This window comes from Carcharodon carcharias, chromosome 1 (assembly GCF_017639515.1).
Source record: "Carcharodon carcharias isolate sCarCar2 chromosome 1, sCarCar2.pri, whole genome shotgun sequence".
In the NCBI taxonomy this organism is placed as follows: Eukaryota; Metazoa; Chordata; class Chondrichthyes; order Lamniformes; family Lamnidae; genus Carcharodon; species Carcharodon carcharias.
In genome coordinates, this window is record NC_054467.1 from 139,749,920 (window position 1) to 139,765,568 (window position 15,649).

The 15,649-nt window shown below is 41.1% G+C and overlaps 1 protein-coding gene across 1 annotated transcript in view; it reads left to right on the plus strand.

Moving 5' to 3' along the window:
• Nucleotides 1-2,299: 2,299 nt before the first annotated feature.
• The window catches only part of LOC121275380 (putative methyltransferase NSUN7), a 156,981-nt gene continuing 143,631 nt past the window's right edge, over nucleotides 2,300-15,649 (plus strand). The window contains exons 1-2 of the mRNA XM_041182918.1: nucleotides 2,300-2,609; nucleotides 15,389-15,447. Of these exons, the coding sequence (XP_041038852.1) occupies nucleotides 2,300-2,609; nucleotides 15,389-15,447 (369 nt within the window). The remainder of the gene's footprint in view (nucleotides 2,610-15,388; nucleotides 15,448-15,649) is intronic.

A 15,649-nucleotide genomic window follows, 5' to 3' on the forward strand; every position in this document is an offset into this window, starting at 1 on the left:
TATTGTGACCTCATAGACAAACTGAGGTTTCATGGGAAATTTTTTTATAGCTATTTTAATAAAAAACAGTTCTGATGTATTGAAAACCACAAACCACATTAATGAAAATGTAAACAGAATGAGGATACAGTGAAAGTAATTAGAGCGCTAAATATTTTTACTTTCAACTTCAACTTTTGAGCAGGGTCCAGAGGCTTCAATGAAAGTAGCTAAGGCATTAAGTTTTTTTTTAGTTTCAGTAGTAGTTTTTGAGATAAAATGCACAACTTGCAATATAAATTGAAGTTTATGGAGTAAATTGGTAATTTTCCTGATAATTCAAACAAGGTAGGCAACTTATGTATTGTCAAGTTTTGTCAATAAATATTTTTTAAAAATCTAACTGTGAACATGTGAACTTAGAATTATAAAATGGTTACATCTTTCAGAAGGTGGCCATTCAGTTTGTCATGTCTGTGCCAGCTCTCTGCAAAAGCAACTCAGCTAGTCCCCCTCCCCCTGCCTTTTCACCATAGCCCTGCATTTTTTTTCCTCTGTGGATAAATACCCAATACCCTTTCAAAGCCACTGTTGAATCTACCTCACCCTCAGGCAATGCATTCCAGATTGCAATCACTTATTGCGCAAAAATAACTTATCCTCATGTTTCTTTGGTTCTTTTGGCAATCATCTTAAATCTGTGTGTCGTTTGGTTCTTGGCCCTTCTGTTAATGGGGAGAGTTTCTCTCTATCTGCTCTACACAGACCCTTTATCATCTTGAGCACTTCAGTCAAATCTCTTCTCAACCTTCTCTTTTCTAAAGTGAACAACCCCAGCTTCTTCAATTTATCCTCATATCTGGTCCCTCATCCCTGGGACTATTTTTGTGAATCTTTTCTGGACCCTTGCCAATGCAATGCACCTGTAAAGTATGGTGCCCAGAATTAGACTAAATACTTCAGTTTTATAAAAGTTTTCCATGCTTTCCTTTATTCTCTATACGTGTATAAAGCCTGTGATCCTGAATGCCTGAAAACCACTTTCTCAATTTGCCCTGCCACCTTCAATGATTTGCACACAAATATCCGCAGGTCCCTTTGCCCCTGCACCCCTTTTAAATTATATGAAGGTGATGAAATAACAGGAATGAATGCCTTTAAAAAGCATAAAACACAAGTTGCCTACATACTTGAGTTTATGCAAAGACAAAAAGAAAGGAGATATATTACATCTTATAAAGCATTTATATTGCATCTTTCAAGACCTGAGGTTGTCCCAAAGCACTTTACAGCTGATGATGTTATTTTGAAGTGTAGGAAAAGCAGCAGTTAATTTACGCACATCAAGGCTGCACCAGCAGCAGTGGGATGAACAGCAGATAATCAGTTTTTGTGACGTTGGTAGAGGGAGAGAGATAAATATTGGCCAGGAATCCTGGCAGGACACCCTTGCTCTTCCTTGATATAGCACCATGGGATTTTTTGATATTGACCTGAGGGTGATAATGGGGCCTTGGTTTAACATCTCATCTGAAAGACAAGACCTCCTATAGTGTTGCATTTCCTTAGCACTGCAGGAAAGTGTCAACTTGGATTATATGCTCAAGAGCCTGGAGGGAGACTTGAACCTAACACCTGTGGTTGAAAGTGGTAGCACTGAGCCAAGGCTGGCACTATACACTGAATAGATGAGCCATTTGGTTTGAGTTGTGGAGACAGTTGTTACATTGCAGTTGGATTCAGTATTCACAAATTAGGGATGGTAAAGTTGGCTACTGTTTCAGTCCTAATTAGTGTCCATTGAATGTTGCTGTTAGTGGGTATGCACAGATGTTGGATGAGGTTAGAATGAGCTTTTTGCTTTGCAGTCAAATAACCTGTTGGTATTGCCAGATTTCTCATGAATAATGGTTGCACGGTCAAGATACAGGAGCATGATTAGCACCAATGGGGCAACACTTTAATCAAAAATGCCTGTAGGAGAGGAGAGAAGAAAATCTAGCAGATAAAATTGGTGAGATATGCGGGAGGGTAAATTTCAAAAGGAAATAAGCAATAAAAACTGAAGCAGTAATCCATTGTGGAAGTGAAAAGTTAACTATAGAGAATAAACTTTTCTGGTGTGACAGCTCATTATTTATGGGCAGTTTTTGGAAAGTTAAGTTTTCATACCTGAATTACTCAGGTTGGTATGGTATTGAGGTCTTAAGTGGTTTTAGTTTTAATTTAGATAATTTGAATTTACATTTTGATTTCTGCAGGGTAACTGGAACTTGTTTGAATATTTCAGTCTGTTATCCAACTACAAGGGAATCCAGAAATGCCTCATGCAAGATGGGAAACAGATTCTTTAATTGAAATTACATCTGAGATCTCAAATCTTGACGAATTGACCGTCACGCATAAGACACATACCAGTGAGAAGGATGTGGCATTGCAAGGTGAAAAGAGTGGCTACCCTGATTACATCTACAAGGTTTCTGCTGACATATTTCAGAGTATACATGTTGAAAAACCACCTTCTAGAAGGCTTATAAACTATGAAAAAGATCCAGAATTGACCATCCCAGAAATCAAAGATGAGAAATTCCAACGCTGGGTGTATGAGTTAGCCTTCAGTGCTCTGAAATGTAAGTAAACAAGTGGATAGATTAAAAAGGTTCAAAAATACCAGAAAAGACATGGTTAGGAAGTAAAAATGAAAGGAAATAAAATTACGAAGAGGAAAAGGAAAATAGTGCAATTGGTAAAAGAACCTCTAGACCTATACACAGAACATTGGTTCAGCTGCAACCACAAAAGAAATACAATTTAGAATCACTGGGATGATGTAATGGATGAAATAGAATACCTTGATGAGGGTTTTTTCTTATTTTAAAAAAAAGAAAAATTTTTTTTAATTCTTTCATGGGATGTGGGTATCGCTGGCATGGCTAGCATTTGTTGCCCACACCTAATTGCCCTTGAGAAGGTGGTGGTGAGCTATCTTCCTGAACCGCTGCAGTCCATCTGGTGCAGGTACTTCCATGGTGCTGTTAGGAAGGGAGTTCCAGGATTTTGATCCAGCGATAGTGAAGGAATGGCGATTATAGTTCCCAGTCAGAACTGCATTCATTGGACCAGAGGAGGCTGCGGGGAGATCTAATACATGCATTCAATATTATGCAATATTTGAGACTAAAAAATGAAGGGTGACAGGGGGACATAAATATTGTTATAGCACCAGAAGCATAAAGGGAGAGTTTTTTCATACAAAGGATTCAGAGATGGAATAAATAGCCCCAAGTAGCTGTTGAAGGTCAATCAGTCATGAACATTAAGAGGAAATTTCATAAACATCTGCAGGAAAAATATTCAATTACACAGAGAAGGAGCAGGATAATGACTTTGAGATTAGATAGTTCCAGTTAGGGCTTAAAGGGGTTGATGACCTCTACCAGAATATCCGATTCTATATTTGCTAACTGAAGATTAATGACAAAGTTGGTTATTAGCGTATCATGGACAGTGCTGTGTCAATAAGAACAAGAGGAAAGAAAATTAACAAAATGTTACAAAAGAGGAAATACAAGATGCGTTTTTCTTCTCCTTTCTTACTTAGCAGATAAACACCAAGTGTCAATGACACGTGAGGTATTGGTTAATACAAAAATATGTAGGCTCATGTACTAAGCATTTGAGAAGTTGATAGCAGTATTACACAATTGGAGAATTTGTACACATGTCTGAATTGGTAGCCTCCTCAGAACTAACTGAGACAAGGCTGAATCATATGATATATTGCATCATTTCTCTTTGAGTGATATATACAGAATCAAACAGGTATTTTGCATAGGCCTTCACTATAGAGGAGACAGAGAATTGGCATATATGGGTCATTTTCTGGATGGCAAAATGTAACAAGTGGTGTGCCACAGGGGCCTCAATTTTTTACAATTTATCTAAATGATTTGGATGAAGAGACCAAACCTATGTTTGCTAAATTTGCTGATGATACAAAGATAGGTAGGAAAGCAAGTTGTGAAGAGGACACAAGGAGGCTATAAAGGGACTATAGATGGGTTAGATGAGTGGGCAAAGATCCGGCAAATGGAGTAAAATGTGGGAAAATGTAAAATTGTCCATTTTGGCAGGAAGAATAAAAAAGAAGCATATTATCTAAATGGCGAGAAACTGCAGGGCTCTGAGATGCAAAGGGACCTGGGTGCCCTAGTGCATGAATTACAAAAGGTTAGTATGTAGGTACAGCAAGTGATTTGGAAAGCTAACAGAATGTTATCATTTATTGCAAGGGGAATTGAATACAAAAGTAGTGAGGTTATGCTTCAGCTATACAGGGTATTGGTGAGACCACATCTGGAGTACCGTGTACAATATTGGTCTCCTTATTTAAGGAGGGACGTGAATGCTTTGGAAGCAGTTCAGAGAAGGTTTGTTAGACTAGTACCTGGAATGGGCGCGTTGTGTTATGAGGAAAGATTGGACAGGATAGGCTTGTGATTGCTGGAGTTTAGAAGAGTAAGAGGCAACTTAGTTGAAACAAATGAGATCCTGAGGGACCTTGTTAGGGTGGATGAGGAAAGGATGTTTTTTCTTGTGGGAGATTCTGGAACTATGTGTCACGGTTTAAAAATAAGGGGTCACTCATTTAAGACAGAGATGAGGAGACTTTCTTTTCTCTCTGAGGGCCGTGAATCTTTGGAACTCTCTTCCTCAAAGGCAATGGAAGCAGACCCTGGGATTTTCCTGCCCTGCCGCTGCCCATGCGACGAGCCAGCCAAAAGTCCATTGGAAGATCCCACTGGTAGACAGCACCGCAAAATCCCACCTAGGGTCTTTGGATATTTTTAAGGCAGAGCTAGATAGACTCTTGTTAAGCAAGGGGTTGAAAGGTTATCGAGGATAGGTGGGAATGTGGAGTTGAGGTTACTCAGATCATCCATGGTCTTATTGAATGGTCGAGCAGACTTGAGAGGCTGAGTGGTGTACTCCTGGTCCTAATTCAAATGTTTGTATGTAAAACATAATCATACCCATTTAAAGGTGTACCATAACACCCACCTTTTTAAAATAAATAACCCCCCTTATAAATAACCATAGCTGTTTACAATACACTGGAAATGCTTATTTGCACATCGCTAGCTAAGAAACTCATAAACTTAGGTCCCTGAATCATAGTCATAGTCTGCTTATATGCCTGACTTAGTAACTTTAATGTTAGTTTGAAGTTGTTGAATTTTCTCACAGTGTCTATGGGAGTATCACACTTGGATGTTGCTTTGGATTTTGCCTTGGATCTTACCCTGGATACAATGGATTTACACAGTGTTTGAGGATTTGGTACTTCCCTGATTTATCCTCTGTTTCGTCTCACAGTTGCACCATTAAGTATGATGAACTCAAATGACTTCCACTCTGGACAGATCCTTGTCACTTTGGCTGGTTGCTATGTGCCCTCTGTGGGATGCTGAATCTGAACATGTTGTTCTATCTTTAAACTTGGCAACTCTTCGCCTGCATTCCTGTCATGCACGTCTTTCACCCTACCCTGTCTTTTTCAAAAGTTCTTCTCTGGCTTCTGAAAGATGATGAAAAATAGATAGATTTGTTCCCACTGGTCTGCCAAATGTGAGTTTCTCTGGTGATGGAATGTTTGTACTTAGAGGTGTTATTCGAAGGTATAGCCTTGCAATGTGTACATCTTGTTTGGTCTATGTGCACTTTAGAATTAAATATTTCACCATATGATTTCAGCCATGCAGTTACAAATGGGGTAATGCAGAGAAGAAGTAGGGTGATCTATTCCCCACTTCTCATACATGTCCCTGAATGGATTACCAGTAAATTGAGGACTTTTATCTGAGATTACCTCTCTTTGTGCCCCAAATAAACCGATAATAGAGTGTGCTTCAGTTATGCTTGATGTATTATGCAATTGATGGGTGATCAGATACTTAGGAAAGTAATCAGTGACAACTACGAAATCATTTCTGTGGATGTGAAAGAGGTTGGAAGGAATTTTGGCTCAAAGATGATCCTTGGGCTGATTTGGCATGTTTCACTGACATACCTTGCACTTCTTAAATGTGACATCAATGTCATTGTTCATACCCAGCAAATAGACTGTCTCTCTTGCAAACCTCCTCATACAATCTGTGCTCATGAAGTTGCTGTAGTATGTCTTGTCACAATGATCCCGGTATGATCATCTGTTTGCCCTTAAAGATGACTCCCCTTACTCGTGTCTTACTATGCCTTACTCGTATCGATAATCCCCAAACTGTCCCATGTTCATGGACATGCTGAATGGAGTCTGGCCATCCTTTGATAATCGTTTTTCAGAATTCCTGCATTATAGAGTCTTTCACTATCTCCTCCAATGGTTGCTGACACTTCTGATATGTGAAATTTATCAGGTCAACATGTAGTACACCTTCGAGTTCAATGTCGGTCAGGTCGAACTATAGAATATGGACACATTTATGGGCTTCACTGGACTGGGCTACCTGCTGAACATATCGGATGTGACTGTCAAGTTACCAGGTTTATACTAAACCTCACAGTCATAGCCCTCTATCTTTACTAGCAGATGTTGCAGCATTGGTGGTGCGCTAGTCGGTGGTTGGGGTATTGGCTTTGCATAGATAGTTTGCTCGGATCAGGACAGATGCCAGCACTCAACTAAATGGACCCAAAGAAATTGATTTGTCACACATTAAAGTTACATTTGTAACTATTAAACACCAGCCCTTCTCAATGTGCCACTTCAATCAGCAAATGTAAATTCTGATCATACCCCCCGTTTTGTCCTTCTCATGAAGGCCATATCATCCACAATCCATATCATGCAGGTAATGTGATCCATGTGCAGCTAAAAGAGACCCTGGCTAATGGATAGCCCAAAAGGAAGTCACTGAAAGCAATAACATTTGTGTTAGATAAACTGAAATCCCCAACTATATTCCCTTACTGTCCCCAATCAGTGTGGCTGTTTTGGAAATGTAGATATGGGTGTTTCTAAACCTCCTTTCGCATGTGGGCAATCCAAAGGTCCAGCAGCAGACTTTTGTGGGTTTAATAAGAAAGAAAATGATTTATTCACACTCTCGGCCCGAGTCTAATCGCTATGTCAATCGTTCAGAATGAATGCAGACACTTGAGGAAAAAAATAGAGTTAAAGAGAATAGAGCAATTTTACAAGTTGTAAACAAAAGAATAGTTCATAGCTCACATATTGAGCTTGCTGTAGGAAAACAGTCTTTGCAAGTCTGATGAAGAGTGAAATCATTTCCACTCTTGACTTATGGTTTGGATGAACTCAGCTGGAGTCGGATATCAGGATTATTGTAGGATTCCCTTGATGAGATGAATGTTCAGCAGGTCATGAACTTAAGCACTTGTAGCTTTTATATCAGGAGATTCAATTTCTTTACAGGCGGACTTGCTTTAGGAATCAGGCTGGAAGGCTTTTAAAGACGTTATAGGCTCCAGATTCTTAAAAGACGAAGATAACGCTGCCTTATAAGCTGTTATCTTTTTGCTGCTTTTCTCCAGAGTGCACAGGTCTCTTTCTAGCTCTTTACATAAAATTAATTACTTCAAGCTGGTTTCTGTTTCATGACCAGTACTAGTATTGTCCAACCAGAATGGTTTGGAAGTCCAAAGCCATCACTTACAATCGGAGAAATATAGTGGTCTTTCAGACTTAACTTGTGGATAACTGTTCTCATCAGCTCTCTTTTGTTAAATTGTAAGCTTAAAGATATAGAGTCTTGAGCTCCATTGATTCTGTGTTTGAAGCAAATTTTTGAACAATGGCAGGTGTGAATTCCACAAAGGGGTGCTGTCTAGGCATGTACATTCAAGGGAGAGGCCTCCACCCAGGCTTATTCAATTAGAACTTTCCAGAAGTTTAAGATAGTAAGTGTTGAATAAGCAAAGGTCACCTGACCCTTGGCATATGTCTTGATCATCTTGTGAGTGTTCATTTCGAAACATTAAAGACAGTTCCAGAAGCTTCCAATTAAGCTTCCAATTTAACAAAAGAGAGCTGATGAGAACAGTTATCCACAAGTTAAGTCTGAAAGACCACTATATTTCTCTGATTGTAAGTGATGGCTTTGGACTTCCAAACCATTCTGGTTGGACGATACTAGTACTGGTCATGAAACAGAAACCAGCTTGAGGTAATTAATTTTATGTAAAGAGCAGTCCATGTTTGAAGTTATGAACAGGACATGCCTTCTCTGGGCATGGCATTACAAAATGTAGTCAGCTACTGGGATTTCTCTGCTAGATGCACTGACCAATACCCGTGCTTGGCGTCAGGTTTTGAAGAGAGCTTTGCTCCCACCAGTTCTGGATTGAGCTCTTCCAAAGAAGGGATTTTATGTGGACAATGCTTTAGAGCGTTGTTCAAAGGTCTCTGATTGAGGCCAACTTGTAGTGACCTTTGTCCTCCTTTAGGACACACATGATGGAGCTGCCCCAGTTTGTATGCCCTTGTACCTTCCAAATGATCTCATCTGTTTCCATTTTATCCAGCTTGACCTTCAACTTGGCCTGTAGGTGGATGCTGTACTTGCCTGGTGGATCAATTGACGATAGGGCATCCTTTCTCAAGTGTAACATTGTATCTCTCTGAAAATTGCTGATTCTAAGGAAACATTTGGATATTGCGGTGTCAAATCACTAACTGAAGTGATGGGTGTACCTACTGATGCTGATCCGCCTTGTGTTATCTGGCTGATCCATGGATGGTTCCAATGTGAGATCTCAACATGCCAGTAGACTTGCAATCTCTGGGCCACGTAGAATATCTGTTACACCCTGGATTACTGATTGTATTTACTCTACTCTATGGAATTCTGACAGACTGGATGCAGGGATGATGTTTCCTCTGACTGGGGGTTCTGGAACAAGGGGTCACAGTCTCAGGATTCGGGGTTGACCATTTAGGACTGAGATGAGGAGAAACTTCTTCAGTCAGAGGGTGGTGAACCTATGGAATTCTCTACCACAGAAGGCTGTGGAGGCCAAGTCACTGAATTTATTTAAGAAGGAAAAACATTTCTAGATTTTAAAGGTGTCAAGGGATGTGGGAAGAGAGCAGGGGTATGGCGTTGAGATAGAGGATCAGTCATTATCATGTTGAATGGCGGAGCAGGATCAAAGGGCCTTTTGATGTACTCCTGCTCCTATTTTCTATCTTACACATGGAATTACCAAGCCATTAGATGTTGAAAGCTTCGCAGTCATGGATTTCGCCATATACATTCTGTTCTGTGGGTATATTCCATGTAGAACTCTCAGAGGCAATATGTTGGCACTTGTCCCTGTGTCTATTTTTGCCGATAGTGAGTGTTTACCAACTTTCTGAGGAGAGACAATCTGAATTATGATGGAGTAATGGCATCTTTGTGTTCTGCGACATGAATGGTGTGGAACCTGTCCTCACTGCACCTTGCACCATCTTGATTGTCATCATCGTGCCCATTTTGCCCTCCACATTGTGTATGATTTTCCTATGGGATCTGGTATGGTCATTGTTGCTGCCTGTTTGCAGTCTGCTTGTGCCTTTGTATGACTTTTCATAGCTTCTTTGGCCTTCGTTCTTTTGCACTGCTGCTGCCCGGGACCCTCTTTTTGCGCCGTGCAGAAATCATCTTCGGTGCACATAGAAGTCTGCACCTTCCTTATGTCTTCCCGGGTATGGCTATTTTAGTCACTTTGTTGATGGTTGGGGTTGCATATAGGACCTGTAAACTTTGTCAACCTGCAATAATCACCTCATACTTTGAGTAGCTCATTGACAGTGTAGCTTTTGGGTTTGTCGTGCAGTTCTTTTTGAAATATGTCTAATGGAGTAGAAGCAATCACTAATTTGGTAATTCTGTCTGCCAGCTCGGCTTCTGAAAAATCACAGTAGGCACCCTTTTCTCTACGTCGACTGATAAAATGATCGACAGATTCCTTAGGCTGTTGACGGTATGACATAAATTCCAGGCGATCAACACGGAAATTCAGTTTAACTCTGAATTGGTCTTCTAATTAAGTTGTCCAAATCTTTTTTGGATCTTTTTGGACTTCTTCCCTGAGCCTGGATGTGTTGAACCTTCCTTTTCAATTTGCCACAATTCAGATCATCTTTCCTCAAAGTTGGTAAACACTCACTATTGGCAAAAATAGACACAGGGACATGTGCCAGCACACTTCTACACGCAATGTACCTACAGGACTAGATAGATATGGCGAAACCCATGACTGTGAAGCTTTCAGCATCTAATGGCTCGGTAATTCTGTGTGCTAGAGTGTAAATAAAACCAGTCATTCTGGTGTGAACACTTTAAACTCACTGTAGCGTATCAGTGTGTAATTCTTTTACTCACCACAGCGTATTCCACTGCTGCTCTAGCACTTAGGATGAGTGGCCCTGTAGCCGCTTGTGAGCGTGTTTCAGAATTTCCACCTATGAAGCTGATCTGTGGCGGGAATGCATCATGGTTCTCCACAAAACAAATAGAGGCGATACAGTTCCCAGTGTTGTTTTCCCCATCGCTGTGAAATAGTTCCTAGTGTTGTTTTCCCCATTGCTGTGATTCAGTTCCCAGTGTTGTTTTCCCCCTCGCTGTGATACAGTTCCCAGTGTTGTTTTCCCCATCACTGCGATACAGTTCCCAGTGTCGTTTTCTCCCTTGCTGTGATACAGTTCCCAGTGTCGTTTTCCCCCTCACTGCAATACAGATCCCAGTGTCGTTTTCCCCCTCACTGCGATACAGATCCCAGTGTCGTTTTCCCCCTCGCTGTGATACACTTCCCAGTATCTTTCTCCCCTTCGCTACAATAGAGGCTTTTCCAGCTAGTATCAACCCTTGATTTCACCTATCATTTTGGCAACCTTATTGTGCCCGATTTCCGTTTCTCCTTTGCTCATGGTCGATCCAGCCCTCTCCCAACAGTGCATCTTTCCCGACTGAGTATTGCCTGGCGCTGAACCTCTTGACGCACTGTCCCTGCCTTTTGAACCTAGACCGTGCGCTCTGATCTTCAGGTAGAAACCACATACTTTGCTTTACAGAAGAATAAGGGGGTATCTCATAGAAACCTACAAAATTCTAACAGGACTAGACAGGGTAGATGCAGGAAGGATGTTCCTGATGGTGGGGGAGTCCAGAACCAGGGATCACAGTCTAAGGATATGGGGTAGACCACTTAGGACTGAGATGAGGAGAAATTTCTTCACCCAGAGAGTGTGGAATTCGCTACCACAGAAAGTAGTCGAGACCAAAACATTGTATGTTTTCAAGAAGGAGTTAGACATAGCTCTTGGGGTGAAAGGGATCAAGGGGAATGGGGAAAAAGCGGGAGCAGGCTTTTGAGTTGGATGATCAGCCATCATAATGAATGGCGGAGCAGGCTCGAAGGGCCGAATGGCCTACTCCTGCTCCATGTTTCTAGAGCGCTGGTAAATTCTGGACTTCTTTTTCTTTATGCTTTGTATGTGATGTACGCATAACTGGCAAGGCCAGCATTTGTTTCCCACCCCGAATTGTCCTTGAACTGAATGGCTTGCAAGGTGCATTTCAGAGGGCTGTTAAGTGTCAGTCACATTGCTGTGGGTCTGGAGTTACATGTAGGCCAAACCAGGTAAGGATGGCAGATTTCCTACCCTAGTGAGCATTAGTGAACCAGATGGGTTTTTATCACAATCATGGTCACCATTACTGAGATCAGCTTTTAATTACAAATTGATTAGTTGAATTTAAATTCCACTAGCTGCCATGGTGGGATTTGAACCTACACCCCCAGGGCATTAGCCTGGGTTTCTGGATTACTAGTCCAGTAACATTACTACCATGCCACTGCCTCCCTCATTTTTCCTGCTGAGCAGCTTGTCCCATTAGCACTGGCACCACGTTGTGCCAGTCAAGTCGCAGACACTTCCTCCTACCTCTCCCTGGACCATGACCCCACGACTGAACATCAAGCCATTGTTTCCAGGACTATCACTGACCTCATCTCCTCTGGAGATCTTCCTCTCACAGCTTCCAACCTGATAGTTGACCAACCTTGGACGGCCCGCTTCTACCTCCTACCCAAAATTCACAAACAGAACTGTCCCGGTAGACCGATCGTGTCAGCTTGCTCCTGCCCCATGGAACTCATTTCTCATCATTTTGACTCCCTTCTCTCTCCCCTTGTCCAGTTCCTTCCCACCTACATCCGTGATTCCTCTGACACCTTACGTCACATCAACAATTTCCAGTTCCCTGGCCCCAACCGCTTCCTCTTCACCATGGACGTCCAATCCCTCTACACCTCCATCCCCCACCAGGATAGTCTGAGGGCCCTTAGCTTCTTCCTCGAACAGAGGCCCGAACAATCCCCATCCACCACTACTCTCCTCTGTCTGGCTGAACTTGTTCTCACACTGAACAATTTCTCCTTCAACTCCTCTTACTTCCTCCAAATAAAAGGTGTGGCTATGGGTACCCGCAAGGGCTCCAGCTACGCCTGTCTCTTTATGGGGTATGTGGAACATTCCTTGTTCCAGTCCTACTCCGGCCCCCTTCCACAACTCTTTCTCCAGGACATCGATGATTACTTCTGTGCTGCTTCATGCTCTCGTCGGGACTTGGAAAAATTTATTAATTTTGCTTCTAATCTCCATCCTCCATCATTTTCACGTGGTCCATCTCTGACACTTCCCTTCCCTTCCTTGACCTCCCTGTCTCAGTCTCTGGTGATAGACTTGGAAATATTACATTTGATCCCCACATCCAAATCATTGATATATATTGTGAACAGCTGAGGCCCCTGCAGTGCCCCACTAGTCACAGCCTGCCAATCACTTCTATATGACCTTAACACCAAAAAGAAAACATTGATAAAGTAAGGGAATACATATGGCACAATTAGAGATGGGTTTGGAAAGTAAAAATGCACCCATTAGACTTAGTGATCAGTAAAACCATCTCTTATTATACATAAGTAATGCCTTTTCGCAATGTGTTTTGTTGATGTCCTCATGAAGCCAACCAGCTTTCAAGAACACTGGAAATATGTGTCTGTATTGGGAATGTAGCATTTTATTGCAGTAATGCATTTTTATGTTTGCAGCATGCAGTAGAATTTTTACTCCTTTAGTTATTGGGGTAAATTTTAGTTGCATCGTATTTTACGTAGAACCAACTAGGATAAAATTGCACAAATCATTTGCTGGAGCATTCAAGTCAGTAAAGATTCATTGTATGAGATGTGACAATATTTGCAGATAAAGTGTTGGAGACCTGAATTTGCACCCTCCTTTTCATTTTTCTTGTTTCCCTGTCTTTCCCCTGTACAAAGAAAATGATTAGTCATATTTGAGGTTCATATTGGCTTCCTCCAGGTGATACTATTTTTGCTGATAATGATCTCAAGGTAGAACACAAGGAAAGCATATGTCCTTTGGTAATGTACCTTGGCCTTTGCAGCAGCTCCTTGCAATTGAGCATTCAACTATTTAATCCACGCTTGATCACTTTTTTAAATTACAAAACAATCAATTCCTGACCTAAGTCATAAATTTGCCTTTTAGTAATTTGAATTGACGTCTGCTTGTTCTGTTAATCTGATATAGTGTTTTGGATTTATCTATTCTATACAATAACTTGACTGTATACCTCTAAAGCCATCTCCCAGAAACCGCCTTTCAAGTTAGAAAAACCCATGTAGTCTTTCTTCATTATGCAGCCCTGTTACCCTTGAGTTAATGTCTCTGCTCTTCTCCGAACTCTCTCTGAAATTTGAATATCATTCTTGTCTCTTAGTGACCCCAACCAACTATACTACTGAATATGTGGGGGTCAGAGCACTGTTCAGTTTAACTATAACTTCTAATTTGTACTCTGCAATGATGATATAGTTTAACATTCTGTTTGCTGCTCCAGAATAACTGGACATATTGAGCTTCAAATTTGCTAGAATCCCGAGATCCATGGTTCAACCCCTTTCATGGAATGCTTATGCCATCTATTTTCTTGCTTCCTATGTGCAGTATTCCATACTTGTCCACATTACATTTCATTTGCTATAACTCCACCCACTTGCCTATATATATTTTGTGACATTTAATATGCCTGTGGAGATGTACAGAATTTATTTCAATAAATCAGCTGCATTTTCATTGGGATTGACTCACCTTGCTCTAGGAGACTAAAAACACCTTATGGCTCTTTGGAAGAAATTCATAATTGAGTTGGCTCTCATTTAGACACTGATGTGGATTCAACAGCAGTAAATATTTCACATGTGCCATTAGTGTAAAATTCTATGTGTGGCAAATCAGAGAAGAACCCTACCAGAATGACTTCCACCCTCTTGATCTAAGTTAGCAAATCACGTGGGTATTTTCCCTCCCTCCTTGCTGCTACCCCATTTGTGAAGGTTTTGGGTGCTAATTTCGCTTTCTCAGCCACTACCACTTCATTTATGTTGCCTGTTTGCCTTGAATGTTTCAGAATGCACCATTTTGGGTCGGGGGGTGGGGGAGATGTTGGGGAAGGACCCTTAGCAGATTCACAAACCAAAGTACAACTTTGTATTGACAGTGTATGTGAAATATTTGCCAATGCTGAACAGTCTTGCAGCCCAAGGCTTGCACTGAGCCTGTTTAGCTCTACTGTTAAGGTAAATTGTTAGACTTTACTCACACCTGTAAGCACACCTTGCCAAATGCCACTGAGGAGCTGGGTCTTTTTGTACCTTAAACCCAAAGGAATTAGGCTTTCAAAACAGAATTGGATCATTATCTGGAAAGGAAAGATTTTCAAGGCTATGGGGAAAAGGCAAGGGAGCGACAGTAGGTGAATTGCTGCTTCAGAGGGGCAGCTCTGACACAACAGGCCAAATGGCCTCCTCCTGTGCTGTAACCATTCTATGAAAACATTTTACACTCACCTTTCAGAATTTTGTTGACTCTTCAGCAGACTTCCCCCAGTAGCCACAAATTCTCCAAGGGAGTGTTTTTTTTAGGGCTTACAAAACCCACACCAGCACATAGAAATTGTATGTGGGAAGAAATACAGTTTTCCTTTGGTCCTTCAGTGGGGACGCCGACCTTTAAAGAAGTGAATGCATATATCCAAGGCCTTCTCAGCCTGTGAAAAGGCCACACAAAAATGACATGGGATTGGGAAGGCAGAGAAAAAGTGCTTTTCCAGCAAAAAAAAAGCTATGTTCAGCATACACATCCATTGGGAGATGAAAATCCAGCCCCAAGAGTTGGCTTTCTAAATGTATTACAGTAAATTGCAAATCAAAAAATTAGCTTTGCTTTCAGAATTGTGAGATGAGTTGTTTTGGACTTGCTAAACTTTATACCATCATATCCACATGATCTTGTTTGTCATTGTTTCCTTTTTAACAGATCAAGATGTCTTAGAAGAAATATTGATTAATAGCTGTTTTTACCCAACTCAGCAAATTGTAAGTAGCTTTTCTGAAGCTTTTCTTGCAAGACATATACATCTTCGAACATTGTAATGTGATGTTTAAAATCCAAGCAAGATCAGTTGCACTTTTGAAATAACTTTGCCTCTTCTGATGACCTAGTTAGTGACTGCAGCATCAAGCTGTACACACCAGATCATGGATGGAATTTACAACTAATCAATTAGTAGCACAACAG